This window comes from Cnephaeus nilssonii (assembly GCF_951640355.1).
Source record: "Cnephaeus nilssonii genome assembly, chromosome: 6".
Lineage (NCBI taxonomy): Eukaryota > Metazoa > Chordata > Mammalia > Chiroptera > Vespertilionidae > Cnephaeus > Cnephaeus nilssonii.
The window spans coordinates 5,482,571-5,501,802 of record NC_137077.1 but is presented as its reverse complement, the minus strand read 5'-3'; the positions used below and the strand labels follow the sequence as shown (position 1 = coordinate 5,501,802).

General features: G+C 54.2%; 2 protein-coding genes across 3 annotated transcripts; both read left to right on the top strand.

Moving 5' to 3' along the window:
* Window positions 1–9,723: 9,723 nt before the first annotated feature.
* MIEF1 (mitochondrial elongation factor 1) lies at window positions 9,724–19,226 on the top strand. 2 transcript variants are annotated; one of them, XM_079773687.1, is made up of 6 exons: window positions 9,724–9,858; window positions 9,998–10,073; window positions 14,266–14,416; window positions 15,666–15,843; window positions 16,035–16,297; window positions 16,897–19,226. In XM_079773687.1, the coding sequence occupies exons 3-6, from the start codon at window positions 14,273–14,275 to the stop codon at window positions 17,701–17,703; spliced, it is 1,392 nt and encodes a 463-aa protein (XP_079629813.1). In that variant the 5' UTR covers window positions 9,724–9,858; window positions 9,998–10,073; window positions 14,266–14,272; the 3' UTR covers window positions 17,704–19,226. The 2 variants fall into 2 exon arrangements, with proteins under 2 accessions (XP_079629813.1, XP_079629814.1); XM_079773688.1 differs by lacking the exon at window positions 9,998–10,073 and having other exon boundaries at window positions 9,743–9,858.
* On the top strand, window positions 9,750–14,339 carry MIURF (mitochondrial elongation factor 1 upstream open reading frame; the record flags this gene model as incomplete). Its single annotated transcript, XM_079773691.1, has 2 exons — window positions 9,750–10,073; window positions 14,266–14,339. The coding sequence occupies one exon, from the start codon at window positions 9,750–9,752 to the stop codon at window positions 9,960–9,962; it is 213 nt and encodes a 70-aa protein (XP_079629817.1). The 3' UTR covers window positions 9,963–10,073; window positions 14,266–14,339.
* Window positions 19,227–19,232: the final 6 nt, after the last annotated feature.

The following is a 19,232-nucleotide window of genomic DNA, read 5'->3' as shown; positions in this document are numbered from 1 at the left end:
AGCCTGGGAGATGGGAGGTGGGGAGGCTAGGATTTAGGGAGATTAAGGGTAGACTTGCTCCAAAGCACACAGCTCCCAGTGGGCCAGGATCCTGTCCTCTGTCTACACTAAATCCCAGGCAAGATTTAGGACCAGGGTCCCCACTGCCCTTCTGACGGTGCTGCACTGCCCCCTAGTGGGAGGGCGAGGCATGTCGCTGCAGCGGCCTCGCTTCCCTGTTTGCCTTTCTCTTCCTGTCTTCTCACTGGAGGCCACACTGGGTTCCAGGCAGCTGTGCAGATGCTGCTGCAAAACGGACAGGCAGATGTGTAAAGGCTAGAGTCATGGAGAAGTAGAATTCTAAAAAACAAGCCTAGGAAGCAACAGACAACGCAAAGGCAACGCTAGGGGCGCGTCAAAGTGTTGAGGGTGCAGAGGAGCGGGGCACGTCCTCTTCTCGCTTTTACAGATGAGGGAACGAAGGTTCCAGAACTTTCACAGCAAGTGGTGGAGCTTTGGGATGAACCCTGACAGCAGGCACCTCCGGGGCATCTGTCTTGTCTATAGGGTGTTCCTCACTTTTATGTCCCCAGCACTCTGCCCAGGGCCCGGAGTGCTCCCCAAATCCCGCTGCATTGTATTGACATGATGTGCACATAACTCACCCTTCCTTGGGCGACCCATCCCGGGCCTCTAACTTATGTTATTAATGGTTTTAGTGGACGTTGACCCCAAAGACCCCGGCACCCTGGCTGACCAGGGCAGCTCCCTTCCTCCGTCGGGTTCACTCACCCCTCCACCTCACCCAGGACGAGGCTGCCCCACTGCAGAGCTGTGTTTGGAGAGGGCGCCTCCCGCTCTCCAGCCTGTGTGTGGCCTGTGGATTGCCAAGACCCCCAGGGAAGGGAAGGCTGTTTGGCCAGCAACCCAGCAGGAGGGCACCCGGGGGTCAAGTTCTAAGACTCAAAGGATGAAGAACATGTACAAACATCAGAACTCATCATCTAAACCACACATAGGGTGCCGGGAACCAATTCCAGCATGTGATAATTACAAGAGTTTCACCAAAAGGCTGGTGAAGCTTGGGGGGCTCAACAAGGGTGAGCCACATATGTAGTTTACCTGTTGGAAATGGCTAAATGGCACTTCCCCCAAACCTGAATAGGATAATTGCTTGCTGCCAGACAGCTCAGGGCATTTTATTGCCTCCTGTTGGCCAAACACCTGAACAGCTGTAGGCTATTCCACAATCTGATAATATCCTTTGATACCCTACCCTTTGAAGTGTATGTCTCCACCTTGACTTAGGACAAATTGTGTTAATAAATAGCACGGGGTCCTTAGACAAGGGGTAGTCTTCAGTTCCTTTAGCTGAAGCTCCTCTGACCCCCAATGCCTTTCAAAATTATCTTTCGTCTTTGGACTCCTTCTTGAATCTACGCATCAGCCCCTTTCTCCAGAATGCTGAACCCTTTGTAAGGCTGGGAAAAGAACCCCAGCAGTAGGGCCCTCCCAGCCCTGCTCACCCTCTGGGAACACATCTCGTCTTAAGCACTGGGGTCGCCATGCAGTCCAGACCCTGACCTGGCAACGCAGAAATCACCCCTTGCTCCTCCTTCTCCCTCCTCCAGGCCCTCCAACCACCTTCTCCACACAGGCCTTCGTGCAAACTGGGAAGGCACCCCTTCCTCCAGACATTTACTCCCACCTGTTGGAAGACTGCCATCATGTGCGGGTGTCCTTAGAACAAGACACCTCACTGCCTCCCGCCAAAGACATGTCAGAAGACGCAGGCAACTAACTCCGCGGTCTATGACGTGAAAGGCGCCCTTAGCCGCAGCCCCTCTGCCTTCCAGGTCTGCTCCGTGGCTCCCCATGACCTGCAGTGCTGGCACCGCAGCCCTGTCACGCTACCTCGTGCCGTCTCCTTGGACAGGAGTAGACACCTGACGCGAAGGCAGCCAGGCCACCTGCAGGCCTGGTTTGAAGGGGTGCGCCGGGCCCAGCGGAGGAGGCTGTTGGAAAGGGGCGAAGGGAGCGGGTGCAGAGGGAGCGGCCAGGAGAGACCAGCCTCCAGTCACTGGCTCCGGTGGATGCTCAGGACAGACCTGAGTGGCGCTCTGCCCTGGGAACTGAAAGTGGCCCTGTCAGAGCTGTGACCTGGGGGAGGTCATGCTGACCGGCAGTCAGCAAGTCCCAAGTAGTCACAGGATGCTGAGCCTGCAGATGGGTCCTCGGATACACCCTGCATGATCCCCATGGCTTTCCGTGGCATCGTAGAGGATAAGAGTAGCTTTTCATGGCGCAAGGGTTAGTGCATACACATCTGACAGCTATGTAGAGAAAAGCCTAATTACAATCCCTCCCTCACTCCTTACACCAAAAAGTGAATCCCAGAGGAATATACCAAAGATATGAAAAGTTGGAAAAGTACAATCTGGCCAGTCTTACCAGTTTTTCTCTCTGGGCTGGAGCGTGTGTGTGCGCACGTGAGTGTGTGTGTGTGTGTGTGTGTGTGTGTGTGTGTGTTGGGTCCGGCTGGGAGGGGTGGAGCTGGATAAGCTCTCAGGCCTCTAACTGTTATGACAGCTGCCAGTCATTATGCCCTGACCCTAAGCCCAGTAACCCTAAGCCCACCATCCCCATCTTCCTCCTGTAACGCTTCCTCTGTAACTGGGGTATCCTCAGCTCTCAGCTCTTCGCCTCTGCATCCCCTTCTCCTGGAACTCCTGGCAGAGGGCAGGGGCTCTGCAGGTCCCCAACCCCTCAGGAGTCCAGCTCCAGGCTGCACACAGGGTTTCGGCTTCAGTTCCTTTCCTGGACTTTAGAGGCGTTTACCTTGGACTTGAGTCCAAGCTCACAACGAGCTATGCCACTTCTGTTTTCCTTCTCTATTTTAAAGGTCAGGGCCTTGTGATGGCAGAGAGCACACTCACCGTGGCTCTGGGGGGAAGTCGGCCTTTCTCTTTGATTCCTTTCCCTTCCCACGTAGATGAGAAACTCAGGCTCGAAGACTGCAGGGGCCCAACAGGCGATGGAGAGGAGTGAGCACCCGTGGGTGAGAACAGGGAGTGATGGGGGTTGGGTAAGCGGGGGAGCTCAGACTCTGTCCAAAGGTGATGACTATTCCTCTTCATAGGTGGCGAGCCTGGTGTGGCAAGATCTAAATATTTGAGCAAACCAGGAAAGCTGTCTTTTATAGCTGTCTGGGGCTTACAACGCTCTTGGCCCAATCCAGCATGCAGACCTCCAGTTTGCTCCCGGAGGATGAGAAGGTGGGGGCTGCCTCGTCTGTAAAATGGGTGCACTGGTCCTCAGCCCGCACAGGACTGTAGTGGGGATCAGTGGGGATAAAGGACGTGAAAGAAAAACAAGCAGCATTCATTGAGCAGTGGCTCTGGGCGGCACTGTACTCAGCCTCCCCGCCTTTCTCCTGTCCTGAAACTCACGGAGGTTGCCCCGGTGTGGAGTGGATGCTGGGATCTAGGCTCTGAGCCTGCGCACCTGCCAGGCCCCGCCCCCCACTCCTGAGGCCTGGCCAAGGGAGGGTATTCGGGTATTACATTTCCTTCACCCTTTGCAACACCCCCCCCCCCCCCACACACACACACACAACGTGGGCAGCAAGGAGTTCACTCACTTCAACCTCCCTCCTGTCCAGGGTATCAGATTTAGTCTGGCGAATGCAGAACTGGTGACATCTGATTAGAGCAGGCCCAATTCTGGGAGGCGGTGCTTTCTGAGAGTGATTTTCAGGTCCCTGGCCCGCTGGCCGACTCCTCCACCAGCCGGGTGATCACCGCGCCTGTGCGTTCGCTCCGTTCTGGGTCCTCCCCCGGGGGACTGGGGAAGTGGAGGTGGCTGGACTGAGCTTTCTGTCCTGTCGTCCAGTAGCAATTTCCCTCCAATTCAGGGCGACAAGCATTTGCAGAGGGTCTCCATTTCATCAGGGACCCAACTGAGCAACGTGAAGGGAATGAAACTGGTGAGACGAAGGCCCCAGGGCACTCACCCTCTCTGCCTTCTGGAGGGAAGCCTCGGGTGCCCTGCCCTGCTCCCCCACAGGTAAAGGCCCCCCTGGCCTGCTCTCTCCCTCTCCCTCCGCCTCCTCTGTGCCGTCACGATCCCTCTAACAACGCTCTCCACCACCTGTCCTCTCGTTGTGCCCTTTGCCTTCCCAGAAAAACGACTGTCTCCGCAGTCCTGTCCTCACGGGGCTGTGATGAGTTAGGCCAGTGGTCGGCAAACTCATTGGTCAACAGAGCCAAATACCAACAGAACAACAATTGAAATCTCTTTTGAGAGCCAAATTTTTTAAACTTAAACTTCTTCTAACGCCACTTCTTCAGAATAGACTTGCCCAGGCCATGGTATTTTGTGGAAGAGCCACACTCAAGGGGCCAAAGAGCCGCATGTGGCTTGCGAGCCGCAGTTTGCCGACCACGGAGTTAGGGGGTCGGTGTGCGCCAGTGCCGGCCACAGGAAAGGCTCAGGAAGCACTAACTCGCACTGGCCACTGGTGGCTCTCGCCAGGGCCACCGCCATGGCCTGAGGCTGACCTCCTGCAGGGCTCGGCCCGCCAGGCTAGTCCCCCAAAGTGGCCAGGCCGCTCTTTCCAAGACGCTAGTCCATCCATGACGCGGACTTCCCGCTGCAGCTGGGTCCAGGCCAAATCCCCCGCAGTGGCTGCTGGGCCCTGCCTTCCTCAGTCTTATCGTGGACTCTTGTCCTGCATTTCCTGGGCTCCAGTCCTGTGAGCTCTCCAGGGGGCCAGGATCCCGTCCTCTGTCTACACCACCCCGTGTTCCACCCTCCGGGCTCCCTAAAACCTCAGCCGTGGTTACAATTCTCACCGCACACATCTACCTGACCTGCTTCTCTCTCCTCCGTTTTAGTTAGCAGGGGTGCGTGTTGAGGTCTGATTGCCTAGGCCAGTGATGGCGAACCTATGACACGCGTGTCAGCACTGACACACGTAGCCATTTCTGATGACACGTGGCTGCATGCCGAGGATGAAACATTTGCTGCTCCTGAGGATGAAACATTTGCGAAATAATGTTTTTTCCTCAAAGTGACACACTACCCGAGTTATGCTCAGTTTTTTGGCGAAGTTTGACACACCAAGCTCAAAAGGTTGCCCATCACTGGCTAGGCCCTTATATTAATCCCCATTTATGAGTGGAGAAACCAAGGCTCAGAGAGGTTGAGGACCTTGTTGAAGGTCACCCAGCCATCAGGAGGTGGAGCTGGGATTCAAACCCACGTCTAAGGGTGCTGGTGCCCCAGCCTGAAGCACACCTGTAGGCCATCAGTCCTCCCTGGCTGCCTCCGGATGCTCACCCGGCCCCCTCAGCTCCCCACCTGTGCTCCGGCTAGTGGTGCCCACCCCCCTGCTTCTGCACTGGGTCCCAGGCTCTTCCGCGTCCCACCGTGAAGGCTTCTCTCCTAGAGCCTGTCTGTGTGCGTGTCTGTCTCCTCCCTCCACCCTGCACTCCCCGAGGACAGGGACTGCGTGTTTTAGTTCTACACTCCTGCTCCTGGCTCACACCAGGTGCTCACGGAATGGTGAACGGGTGACTACTTGGTCAACACACTGGGAACAACAGTGTTGGTTCTCATGGGTCATTCAGCAGAAATGTTTCATCCATTTCTGTCCCCTTCACAGATGAGGAAACCAAGGCAAGCACAGCTTAAGTCACTTGTCCCATGTTCATCACCTCCCCGTATGCCCCTTTCCACTTGGACTAGACTTGGCTGGCCCGACTCCGGGGAAATGGTCCATCTCTCCCAACCCCCTGGAAAATGTTAATTAACTTATTCCACAATTAAAGGCCCACTCTGTGTGAGCGACTGTTTGGTTGAATAAGTGCTTCCCTCTCACCCTCCAGCCATGATCCCATGACAAGCTGTTGTCATCATCCAGATGGGAGACCAGGGGTCATAGCAAAGCTGCAGGATCCCTCAGAGACATCCCAGAAGGCCCCCTGTCCTGTTAAACCCAGCAGAGCCCTGAGATCGGGGTCAGTGCCCCTTGCTGGGGTCTCCAGTCTACCAAGGCACCACGGATGCCTGTGGGTGCCAGACGCCCTCCGCACATCGCCCTGGAAGCACTGGAGGCAGGAGGAGCCTTGTGAGTCTTGAAGAGAAAACCCTGAAGAACAGGAGAGGCTGGGGGACTGATTGAAGGGCACCCCCCCCAGGAGACCCCCCTCCTTCTCTCCTAAAAATATTATTCTATAGAACAGCAGGGTCAGCAGGGACATAAAAGGTCACCTGATCTTCCAGCTGGAAATGTCACCATTCAGATTTATCTGGGTCACAAAATCATTTGTTTAAAGAGCAAAGTAGGGCAGCCCGGAGGAGTGGAAAGAGCCCGTTTCGGAGTCAGAAGGACTTGGGTTCCACTGAGGGCTTCTCGGTGCCCAGCTCGGTGCCCGGAGAAAGTGCCGAACCTCTGGGTCTTGGTTTTCTCACCTATAACATCAGACAGGGGCTCGGACCAGGGAGGGGGCCGCACCAAGGCAGTGGTCAGATCCTGGAAGCGTTTGGAGACTGAGCTACCAGTAAACCAGGTCTTGAGCTCTCTGTTCTCTGCAATGCCTGTGACAGCGGCTGCACGTCAGAGGCCCTCAGCGATGATTTCTTGCATCGATGAATGGAGGTGCTACTACTCCTTAAGTGCTAGATACCTTTTCTCTTGTTGTTATTAGTCCTCACCCAGGATATGTTTTCCATTGATTTTTAGAGAGAGTGGAAGGGAGGGAGGGGTAGGGAGAGAGAAAAATATTTTAAAAAATATTTTTATTGATTTTTTTACAGAGAGGAAGGGAGAGGGATAGAGAGTTAGAAACATTGATGAGAGAGAAGCATCCATCAGCTGCCTCCTGCACACCCCCCGACTGGGGATGTGCCCGCAACCAAGGTACATGCCCTTGACCGGAATCGAACCCGGGACCCTTCAGTCCGCAGGCCAACGCCCTGTCCACTGAGCCAAACCAGTCAGGGTGAGAGAGAGAAATATTGATGTGAGAGAGACACATGGATTGTCTGCCTCCCCCACGCACCCCGACTGGGGCCAGGAGTCAACCTGCAACGCAGGTACTCAAGGGAATCGAACCCCCAACCCTTTGGTGCGAGGGCCGACGCTCCATCCACTGAGCCAAACTGGCTGGGATTTTAATCCTCACAACAGCCCCAGGCCGGGAGAGAGTAGGGAATGAGCCAGAGGGCACTGAGCTTAAATGGTGTGGAACTGGGAGCCAGTGGGCGCTGACTCCAAAGCCCAGCGTTCCTTGGCTTCCCTCAGAGCTGGGCACCCGGCCGCACTGGGGAGGGGTTTGCAGGTTCCAGGAGGCATGGCGCCTGCCCTCAAAGCTGCCGGAGACAGCGAAGCCCGTGGATAAATTGGGAATCAGGGCCTGGCAGATGACAGGCGCCAATAAACATGTTTGGTCGTTGACCCGCTTCAGAGCCTCACTGCAGACATTTCTGTGGGCCCCAAGGAGGCACCGAAGTGTGTTGGGTGAGGGCACGGAGGAGGCTGGAGAAGACTTCCCGAGGGGACACGAGGTGGACCTAGAAGGGTAGGAGTTTGCCAGGAGCCGAGGGGCCTGGCTACAGCGCGAATGAATGAAAAGATTTGAAATCGATCTGAGAAACGGGCCTTGAAAGCTGTGATAGGGGATATTATGTCAGAATTCCCGCGGGCACCCCACGGTCCGGGCCCAGACGGCGCTAAGGCCTGGCCTGACCCCCTGCTGGTGCGGCTGGGGGGCCCCCTTCTCCTTATTCCAGGTTAGCGTCCCCGGGACCACGACCCGCCGGGTCCCTAGGTGACGTCACGAAGGAGGCGTGGCCTCAGGGCTGCGGACAGGGTCCGACCCAGGGGGCGTGGCCCGCGCAGCCCCAGGCCCCGCCCCTAGAGGCAAGGAGACCGGAAGTCCTCCCGCCTCCGGCCGCCTCCGTACTCCCTCAGTCCCACCCCTCAGCTCCGCGCACAAGGTCGCGTCCCGGAAGTGAAGGGGCCATGTTGCTGGGTGACCCGGGGAGAGGTACCGGGCGAGAGGCGCGTCCCGAGGAGTCGTAGCGCGGCCCGCGGGTGAGTGCGGGAGGAGCGGGGGCCGGATTCGCCGAGCCTCTTCTCGGGGCGCTGCCCGGCGCCCCCCATCCGTCCCGGGGCTGCGGGCCCGGACGCCGGGGTCTCCCCAGCCCGCCCTGGGCAATCTCTACGGAGCCGCTCCGGCGCCCCGAGCCGGCCTGCCCAGGCTTGGGTCCCCCACCCCGACTCGGCCCGCCCCCGTCCCCCCCACCCCCCCGGGTCGGCGGAGGACCTGGGTCCCGCCGGGACCTCGCCGCCCGCTCGCCAAGAGAGACCCTGTACGAACAGCCTTACGTGACAGTCGCCTCCCACCGCATAAAGCACTTTTCCTGCTGGTTTTCTGGGTTCATCTCCCACTTGCGAGGCCCTTGGGGCCGGGGGTGGGGGAGTCCTACATTCGGGGAAAGGACGGGGACAGTGGCTTGCTCAGGCTGACTTTGGGCCCAGAGTTCAGATCTTTTCCCCAAAGATTTCCCCCACTCAGGCTCATTACTTTATTTGTGAAACGGGGTGATCATTGCTTCCGCAGAGGGGCGTTGTGAGGGTTCCCTTTTTCATCAGCTGGTTTTTGAGCTCCTGGTGTGTGCCCGGCGCTGAGCTGGGGAAGTTTGGGAGCCGCACATGGTGGGGCCCCGGCCAGAGGGAACCCTGCTCCCGAGGCCGGAATCGGGGTCAGGAGTGCAGCCACCTTCACAGCGTGTTCCCTGGGCAGTCACTTCTCCCTGGGAGCTGCAGGCTCCCCGACTTCACGTGGGGATGGCGATGACCTGGGACTGTTGATAGAGTGAGATGTGGGACATGCTTAGAACATGTGCGATACATAGTATTATTATTATGATCCCTGACCACCTCATAGGTTCCTTAATGTAAATATGATAATGGGTGACAAAGCACTTTACTAATTCGAACACTCTGTTCCTGAAAGGGGATGGTGGCAGTTTATGTGGAACGAAATCTGTTTATTGAGCACTTACATATCAGGCTCGGTGGCACTAGTAATCGCTATTCGTATTAGATGGAGTCCTGGTATGTGCCACGTGCTGTTCCAGACATGTTTCCATACATTAACTCATTGTACCCTCATACCAGCCATTTGGGCAGAATGCAGTTTTAACCCTCATTTTATGGGTGAGAAACTGAGGTAAGGCGCAGGGGTTAAGAAACTTGCCCAAGGTGAGGAGCTCATGAGTGGGGATGCCAGGATTCACGTATGTCTGAGAGTCCTTCAGGCAGGCTGGACCACCCCTGCGGTGAAATGCTGTTACAGATGCTTTACATGTATTATCTCACGCAGTTCTCAACTATGTAGCAGCTACTGTTAACATAATATCATTCCCATTTTACACGTGAGAAGGCTGATGCTTAGAGGGGTCAAGTGCTTTGCCCAAAGTCATGTGGTTAGTGGCAGAGGGAGGGTTCAGGCCCAGGCAGTTCAGCTTCCGAGCCCTGCCCTTCAGCATAAACTGTACTTCCCAGAAGGGGGTTGAGAGGCTGGGGTCTAGTCCTAACCCTGTCCCTAAGTTGTAGTGTGGCCTTGGGGGTGTCTGAGACGTACATTAAGAGCTCTTGACTTTTAGATGGTCTCTGTAGGCCCTTCTGTTATTAATTCTGATTCTAGGCTTCTGTTTTTCCTCCTGCTTATAGCTTGACGCCCAGCACCTGCCAGTCCCCCATGGCCCCGTGGAGCCGAGAGGCGGTGTTGAGTCTCTACCGGGCTCTGCTGCGCCAGGGCCGAGAGCTTCGCTACACTGACCGGGACTTCTATCTTGCCTCCATCCGCCGTGAGTTCCGGAAAAATCAGAAGCTAGAGGATCCTGAGGCCCGGGAGAGGCAGCTGGAAAAGGGCCTGGTCTTCCTCCAGCGCAAACTGGGGGGCCTTATTTAAGACCCTCTCCTGTCCTCTTCCATCCTAATTCCCAGGGAGAGAGGGCAAAGGTGCCTTCTGCGACCCTCCTGCGCGCCCACCCCCGCCTCACAGATGCAGTAGCAGCTGCAGGTAGGTAGGCCCTTGTTTGTGTAGGTTTCGTTTTTTTCTGATGCAGGGGACCAGGGGAGGGAGACCCTTTTCTTTTAGGGACCAAAGTCCTTTAATCACTAGAAATCAATGGAGAAACGACAGACATATTAACAGAAGCATGTCCCCTTACTGAGAAAAGATAGGCCCTGAGTTTCAAGCCCTCCCAGTTCAAATAAAACAGTTTACCTAGGAAAACGTTAGAAAAGACATTGGTTAAAATGATTAGAGTTTAATTCCAGGCTGGCTCATTCTTCAGTACATTGTTATCTTACAGGTCTGACCACATCCCCCAAAACATAACTAGATCCTGTGACAGCAGTCTGTAATGTCAAGCAAGCAGAGTGTACAGATACCGGGGGACGGGGTCTGGGTTCACAGCCTGGCACTGCTGCTCATAGTTGTGGGATTTAGGGCAAATCACCAACTGTTCTAGGCCTCCATTTCCTCATGTGTAAAATGGACATAATCCCTCCTCAGGTTATGAGAATTCAGTGAGCGTGCGCACACAGCACTTAGGATTACTCGGCAAGTGGTGTCAGGTCTGTTTGCTCCCGATACCAGTTACTATCCCACTAAATATAACCTAACGGTCGTATGTAATTCAGCAGCTTCCCCAGAGGGCCTTCCATGGTGCTGGCTTTCCGGCAGGCGCTGGGGTAGAGGTGAATGACACTGCCCATCAAGGGACTTGGTCTGATGAGATCAGCAGGAAGTAATTCCGGCATGAGCAGCTCTGTAGTAGAGGGTGGGCACAGCTGAGAGGCACGGATCAGAACCTGGCTGCCTTGGGCAGGTGGAGGTAGGGGAGCCGCAGGGAGCTGTGGGAAAGGGGCCATCTGAGGCTGCTGAGTAGATGGGAAGAAGCAGCAAATGAGGTGCAGCGGCACTTTGTGCTGGAAACTTGAGTCTGCATTGGCCAGAATGGTGCACCTGGAAGGCAAGTGGCTGGAGTGGAGGCTGGGCCAGGTCCGGAAGGACACTGAGTCCCCAGTTGAGGAGATTGGGACATCTGATAGTAGGGGGACCATCACAGCTTTGAAAGCAGCGAATGTGCTGGGAGAGGGAGCGTGGCAGTGGCAGGCGGAGAAGAAGTTGGGGAGAGATACTAGAGGCAGCGAATATGGCCAGCTGAGATCGAGGGACTGAGGAGGTGGGGTGGCCGCACGCAAATACAACTTGTACAGCAGTGGGGCTTGCTGACCCGTTGGCTGAAGCAGGAGGAGAAAGAAGAATGAAGGATAACTGAGGTGAAAGCTTGCCAGCTGGGTGGGAGGGACTGTTCAGCTTCGACAGGAAAAGCAGGGGGGAGCCTTATGTAATGGCTTTTGGTTCTCCTCGGCCACTAGGTTGATTGGCAGCCGGCCGTAGGCAGCGTAGGGCCCACAGGGGCTGCCTGCACAGGAAGGGCGGCGGGTCTGGAACGACAGTGAGTTACTGAGTCTTTGAGCTCCTAATCTGTTTTGACGGAGTTGGGTTACAGGTCGCCACCACCCCCTCCTTGAAAAAAAAAAAAGCCACAGGGTTCATAGCTCATTTGTGCACCAAATACTGTGTGTCCAACATGGGCTGGGCAGTAGCAGCGAATGAGCCAGATGCCCCCAAAGCTTGTGGTCTAGTGGTTAACAGAGGACATGTGAGCAGGCTGCCTGAGACCCCGTAAACTACCCCCAGCAGCTTGTCTGGTTCAGACCTTGGCCCCACTTACTGACATGGTGACCCTGGGCCAGTTCCTTCACCTTTGTCTCCGTTTCTTCATCTGAAAACTGGGGATAGTATGACTGCCTGACGGGATTGTTGGGGTGAGGAGTATTTCTCTTCCCTGAAATGTTGGCAGTGCTCAGATTCTCCGCCCCCGGCCCTGCCCTGCCCGCCAGGCCACCACCGTTTTTTAGTGTACAGTTCAGTAGTGTTAAGAATATTCACACGGTTTATGCCACATGAACAAAATCACAGATTTGGTTTTGGGACTCTTTGTTCCTCTTTGTATTCAGTTGTGTAGTACTTCCAATTCAAAATGAGAAGAAAAGCTGTTCTGTATCAAACCGTCGAAGCAATGTTATATTTTAAAAATGGCAAAAAAAAAAAGAATATCCACCCTGTGGTGTAACATCTCCAGAACTTTTTATCTTGCAAAACGGAGACTCTTTGCCCATTAAAACGCCAGTGCTCCTTGATAGCACTGGGGAGTCCGTTCCCAGGAGGCTCCCGCTAGTGCGGCGGAGCCTGAGTGGAGGACGCACGGCCGATAAGCCCTTTCAGCTGGAACAAGTCAACTTTTAAAGTAGACCTCATAGCTCCCATTGGAGTTCATGGCTGCGCTCCTCTTCCAGGTCACCAGGCCCTTGGGTGGGGAGCATAGCGCGCTAGAGTAGGAACGGCCTGCTCAACTTAACAGTTTTAATCTCAAGCCCAGGACAGCATGAGCCTGAGTTTTATTTTATTTATTTATTTATTAAATACTAGAGGCCCAGTGCATGATTTAATCATGCACCTGGTGCACCAGCGGGCTGGCTGTCCGTGGGTGCCCCAGGCCTTCCGAAAGCCTCCGGCGCTGCGGAGGCTTTCGAAAGGCCTTGCGCCGGAGCAGACAGCCGGCCAGGTCCCCCGCTTTGGCCTTTGATCGCGGGGGACCTGGCCGGCTGTCCGCTGGTGCCCCAGGCCTTCCGAAAGCCTCCGGCAGCCATGGCACAGACGCTGAGCTCGCGGCGCCACTGGCGCCGTGAGCTCAGCGTCCTGCTGGCCCAATCAGCTACCCCGGCCACCCTGAGTCCTGCCCCCTGTGCCTCCTGCTGGCCCAATCGTGGGCGTAGCGGAGTGATGGTAATTTACATATTACCATTTTATTATGTAGGATAGTTTATTGATTTTTTACAGAGAGGAAGGGATAGAGAGTTAGAAACATCGATGAGAGAGAAACATCGATCAGCTGCCTCCTGCACACCCCCCACCGGGGATGTGCCCGTAACCAATGTACATGCCCCTGACCGGAATCGAACCTGGGACCTGTCAGTCCGCAGGCGGACGCTCTATCCACTGAGCCAAACCGGTTTCGGCGAGCCTGAGTTTTAGATGCCATTCCTCGCTCTGTCTCAGAAGCTCAGAGGTAGCTCGGAGAGCAGCTCGATTGGTGGCTGCCTTCTGGAAGTTGACCTTTTGTCTGTGGGTGCAAATCTGAAAAGACATAATGATAAACCCAAATTTTTGGAGTACTTGACAGTTTATGGAGTGTTTACATACAGTATTTTAGTAGATTTCCCCCTCACTACAGCCCTATGATTTAGGCCCTGCGGGCATCATTCCCTTTTCATAGCTGAGGGGTTAAATGATTCAGGGTTCAAAGGCAAGGATTCCATCTCAGGATTTCCGACTCAAAAACCCAGGCTTTTTTCTATTCTGCCACTGCACCGCCTGCACTCAGTCAGATGGACCAAGGACTAAATGGCCCAGGGGGTGGGGGTGGGGGCTCCTGGCTTCTGCTCGGAGGGAGGACATGTCCTTCTGGTCTGCTGCATCACATCCGGGGATCACTCAGGGCAGGGTGGGAGCCTTTTTCTGCCAGGGGCCATTTGGATATTTACAACATCCTTCGTGGGCCAGACACAATTATCAACCTAAAACTCAGCCTGCGTCAGACATTTAACTCACCCCTAACGCCTTGGCAGGGCCAACATGGCCCACGGGCCAGACGTTCCCCACCCCTGACTTAGAGTGCCTACATCCAGTGGTTCTCCCTGCTATAAATATATTAGCAAAGGTTCTCTTGTTCAAAACAACCACCTCAAAACGGTGGTTATCATGTGTGGGAACCATGCAATGTCCATGTGGTCCTGACTGGATTCTGCTGCCTCACCTGCGTGGTATGTCCCATCTCTGTCTCAATGGCCACTGGAGAGAGGATGATTGGCATTCTGGCCTGCCTCCACCTGTAAATACAAAGGAAACTCTCCTTGGCCTTGCTTGCTCTGTGCGTTTGAAGTGGGAATGTAGTTCATTTGGCCAAGTGGTCTCATTTGCCCCTCACGTGAAGCTTCTGTTGACTATGAGGTGGAGAAAAGGGCCACCAAGGCTGTGAACTAGTTAGGGGGAAATATTCTTGGACTTGACAGTGACTGTTAGCTAACAGTGTTTGAGGCCCCAGGTGGTGATGGCTGTGTTCTGCCTTCATCCTCAGGTGAGCAATGGCAGGCGCTGGCCAGCGCAAAGGCAAGAAGGATGACAACGGCATCGGCACAGCCATCGATTTTGTGCTCTCCAATGCCCGGCTGGTGCTGGGGGTGGGTGGAGCAGCCATGCTGGGCATCGCTACCCTGGCTGTTAAACGGGTAAGTGCCTGCAGCCTGAGCCGGGGGGGGGGGGGGGGGGGGGAGAGGTGGGAGCTGCCTCTCCAGAGCGGAGCTGGTCTGGAACAGGCTTGGACGCTGCTCATGGAGTCCAACTGGGTCACTGGTTATTCGATGAGACCTTAAGAGAGTTCAGTTAAGGCTACTGCTAGGTCTCTGCCCTAAAGAAATCATTGGAGATACAAATAAAGGTGTTTATCCCAGCGGGTAAGAAATGATAAATACCCAAAAGGTTCTTCCTTATTTAAAACAGCAACCCCACCACGCAGACACTTCCTCTTTCCCTTTTCTCCTTTACTTAACGTTTACCTTTCTGCCTACTTTGATTTAACTTGTTGGTGTTTTGCCTGTGTCCCTCTGCTGGACTGAAAGCTGCGGGGGTCTCTTCTTTTTTTTTTTTACTTTTTATTTATTTATTATTTATTTATTTATTTTTGTTTAAATTTCTTTATTGATTAAGGTATCACATATTTGTCCTCATCCCCCCATTCCCATCCCAAACCCCTCCCCACACATGCCTCCACCTCCCTGTTGTCCGTGACCACTGGTTATGCTCATATGTATGCACACAAGTCCTTTGGTTGATCTCTCCCCTTTATCCCCACCCTCCCCTACCCTCCCTCTGAGGCCCGACAGTCCGATCGATGCCTCCTTGTCTCTGGGTCTGTTCTTGTTCATCAGTCTATGTTGTTCATCATTTCCCCTAGATGAGTGAGATCATGTGCTACTTACTATCCAGGGGTCTCTTTGGTTAGTGCTCTAGTCTTGTGCCTAGAACAGCACGTTGTAGACACTCAGTATTTGTTAAATAAATTAGTCAGTGTTCACCATTACATTCGTAAGGTACAGTGTTGTATAGTTAGAATACGTACCATAATGTTGAACACCCGTTCATTTTTACTGGTCTGAGTAAATGATAAAAATCATAAGTGAAAAAATCAGATTTCAAAAGTATATATAGAGCAGGATCCTAATTACCTAAACCTACATTTCCAGAAAGAAATATACTAAATTATTAACATTTATCTCTGGGTTGTGACGTTATGGATAAATCTGTTTCTTATTTATATCATTTCATGTTTCCTGAACTTTCCTATTTTCTACATGGAGAAAGTATTCCATAATCCAGAATAAAGCAAAGGTATTGGAAATTAGTTTAGCGCTCACTAAAGCTGCTGGGAAGGAGGGAAGCAGGAAGGAAGGAACATGTGTGGTCCTCTTGCTGTTTCAGATGTACGACAGGGCAATCAGTGCCCCGACCAGCCCCACCCGCCTGGGCCATTCCGGGAAAAGGAGCTGGGAAGAACCAAACTGGATGGGCTCCCCCCGACTGCTGAACAAGGACATGAAGACAGGCCTGAGCCGGTCCCTGCAGACCCTTCCCACAGACTCCTCGGCCTTTGACACAGGTGAGAGAGCCTCTGGCCCCTTGTGGGATTTACCTGTGGGCTCTCAGTGCGACTCCTGCATGTAGCAAACATCCCTTGAGCACATACATGCCAGGCACCGTGCTAGCACTTGCCTGTGGTGCTGAGCTCTTCTTTCTGGGATGGAGGCAGCCTGGGAAGAGCTGACATGCCTCTCTCTCTTGCCTTGGCAGATCCATTCTGCCCACCCCAGCCCAAGCCACTGGCCAGGAAGGGCCAGGTAGACTTGAAGAAGTCACGACTCCGCATGTCCCTGCAGGAGAAACTTCTTTCTTACTACCGGAACCGGGCTGCCATCCCTGCCGGTGAGCAGGCTCGGGCCAAGCAAGCTGCCGTGGACATATGTGCTGAGCTCCGGAGCTTCCTGCGGGCCAAGCTGCCTGACATGCCGCTTCGGGACATGTACCTGAGTGGCAGCCTCTATGACGACCTGCAGGTAACAAGGCCGCGCTCACAGAGGGTCGGGCTGGGTGCTGACCAAGGTGCTGCTCAGTCGTGCTATTGGTGCAAAAGATGAGTGCCCCCGGCTTGCCAGGAAGACGGAAGTCTGGCTGCTTCTGAGCTCTGCACACCCGGAGCATTTGGAGATCCTTATCTTGGGTCTTATGTTTTTTTGTTTTTTTTTTCCAGATATAGATCTCATTCATTTTTTAAAAATTTATCTTGGTCTTTAAAAACCCTTTCTTGTTTTTTAGTCACACAACTTCTAGGAAACCGTAAGAGGCTCCTCCTTCCTCCACTCCTGTCCCTGTCTCTCCTCTCTAGTTTTCTCTTATCGGGTCTTTAGGCTTGGGGGATGTCCCGCATACTTTCATGTCCCAAGACAACATGCCATGTGGCATGAGCACGAGCTGGTGTCTGCAGACCTGGGTTTAAATCCTCAGTATGTCTATATCTGAACTGAAAGGTTGACAGGAAAGAATCCTTAGTTTCCTTTATTGTTGCGGGAATACAAGATAGAGGCACCTGTGTTTGAGGAAGCTGGCTTCTGGAGCAGATTACATCCCTCAAAACCTTTTTAATTCTTCTCATTAGGTGGTGACAGCCGACCACATCCAACTCATTGTGCCCCTTGTCCTGGAGCAGAACCTGTGGTCATGTATTCCTGGCGAGGACACCATCATGAATGTCCCTGGCTTCTTCCTGGTTCGTCGTGAGAACCCAGAGTACTTTCCTCGTGGCAGTAGTTACTGGGACCGCTGTGTAGTAGGGGGCTACCTCTCCCCAAAGACAGTGGCGGACACATTTGAGAAGGTAGTGGCTGGCTCCATCAATTGGCCGGCCATAGGGTCTCTCTTGGACTATGTGATCCGCCCGGCACCCCCCCCAGAGGCCTTGACTCTGGAAGTGCAATATGAGCGTGACAAACATCTTGTCATTGACTTCTTGCCATCAGTGACTCTCGGTGACACTGTCTTGGTGGCCAGACCACACCGGCTAGCCCAGTATGACAACCTGTGGCGGCTGAGCTTGCGTCCTGCTGAGACGGCGCGCCTGTGGGCTTTGGACCAGGCCGACTCGGGCTGCCGATCTCTGTGCCTCAAGATCCTCAAGGCCATATGCAAGTCCACGCCAGCTCTGGGCCACCTCACTGCCAGCCAGCTCACGAATGTCATCCTCCACTTGGCCCAGGAGGAGGCTGACTGGTCTCCAGACATGCTGGCCGATCGGTTCCTGCAGGCCTTGAGGGGACTCATCAGGTACCTAGAGGCCGGAGTCCTGCCCAGTGCCCTAAACCCCAAGGTGAACTTATTTGCTGAGCTCACCCCTGAAGAAATAGACGAGTTGGGATACACTCTCTATTGCTCACTGTCCGAGCCGGAGGTGCTGCTGCAGACGTAGGGCAGGCGAAGGCCCAAGTGGGTGTTGGGCAGTCAGGCCCTGGATTCTGTTAGAAACACTGGGCTCTAGAGATGGTGCCTCACAGGGTCCTAGGTGCCTCCCGTCTTGCTGTTCATCGCCCTGGTCACTTCATGCTGATTAGAATGACATCTCTTAAATCTCCTATTTTCTCAAACCCAACCCTTTCTATTTTTGTTACCAAACACTGTGCTCCCTCCTCCTCCTCCGCCCCGTGCTCCAGGCTGATTTTGCTGGAATGAATTGGCGAGGTGGAGCCCTGGCCTGAGCTATTGAAACCACTTGGTGTTTTGCATGTGGCCCAGGCTTTCTGCTCCTGTCTGTCCTGCCTTGCCCTTTGGCCTGCTTCTCTTCCGTGTCTTCTCTACCTTTGCCTACTGTTCATGCCTGTTCTGTTCCTTTCCCTGGAGCACACCTGCCAATCAAGATGTTGCCTTTAGTTGAACATCACTGAACTTATGATCGCATGTTTCCAAGCTGACCTCTGCAGAGCGCTCAGGCAGTATTTAGGGGTTCTGGGGGTAAAGGGGGGGAAGAGCTGGCCGTTGATTCAGGTTCCTGGGAAAGAAGCCCATTCCCCCAACCTCCTGACCAACTCGTAGCCATAGTGCTGAGAGGTCTCTCATGGGAACACTGTTACTGACCCACACAGGATGGGGGCTCAAGGTAAACTGGATGCAGTTATTTGGAGATTCTTAGTGGCCATCAGTGAGCGTGCAGCGTGGGGGGACCGGAGGGGGCCTGGGAGAGGGTCTGTGTATTGATGTCTCCAGCTCATGTGGCTGGTCCAGACCACACCACCTGTGTGCCGGAGTCACAGGAAGACGGAGGGGGGGGGCGGGGGGGGCTGCAAGGGCAGCACCGCTGCATGCGTGCGTTCCTTCACCCCCTTCCTTGCCTCGTTGTCCTTTAGGATGAGGCCTTCAAGAACACAGCCTTAGCCCTAGAGGTTGAAGGGAGGTTGACAGGCAGCAGGATGTCAGCTGGAAGACCCAGTCACCAGTTGTGGCTCAGTGACCATGTTTCTCCCCCATCAGGCCTGCCTTTCTAGGATGTTGTCTTAGAGCAAGAACAGTTTGCCATAGGAATGTGAGAGGGCTGAACTCTCCAGGCACCTCCAGAGGCCAAAAGGCAAGCAAACATGCTCAGACCTCTCCCCTTCCCTCCACCCCACCCCAGTCTGTCTCTCACCCAGCACCTGGGGAGATTGGTGCTACCAGGCAGAGTGCACATGGATAAACCACACATGAAGGAGGTGGGTACTTCCTACGCTCCTTGTTTCCCGCTGCTAAAGTTGCACTATTTATTGCAATGTACACAGTATCCTGGGTGGGGTGGGGAGGAGTGTTCAATACACAATGCCAGTGCATCTTCTCGTTTGGTGTATTTTTTTCCTGTTTGTGGCAAAAGCCTGATAGTTCTGTTTCTGATCACCCTGTCCAGTATTTTGTTCTCCCATCAAGTGTTGCTGTTTTCTCTGTGCATACTACCTCTCCAGCCAGTGAGATTCT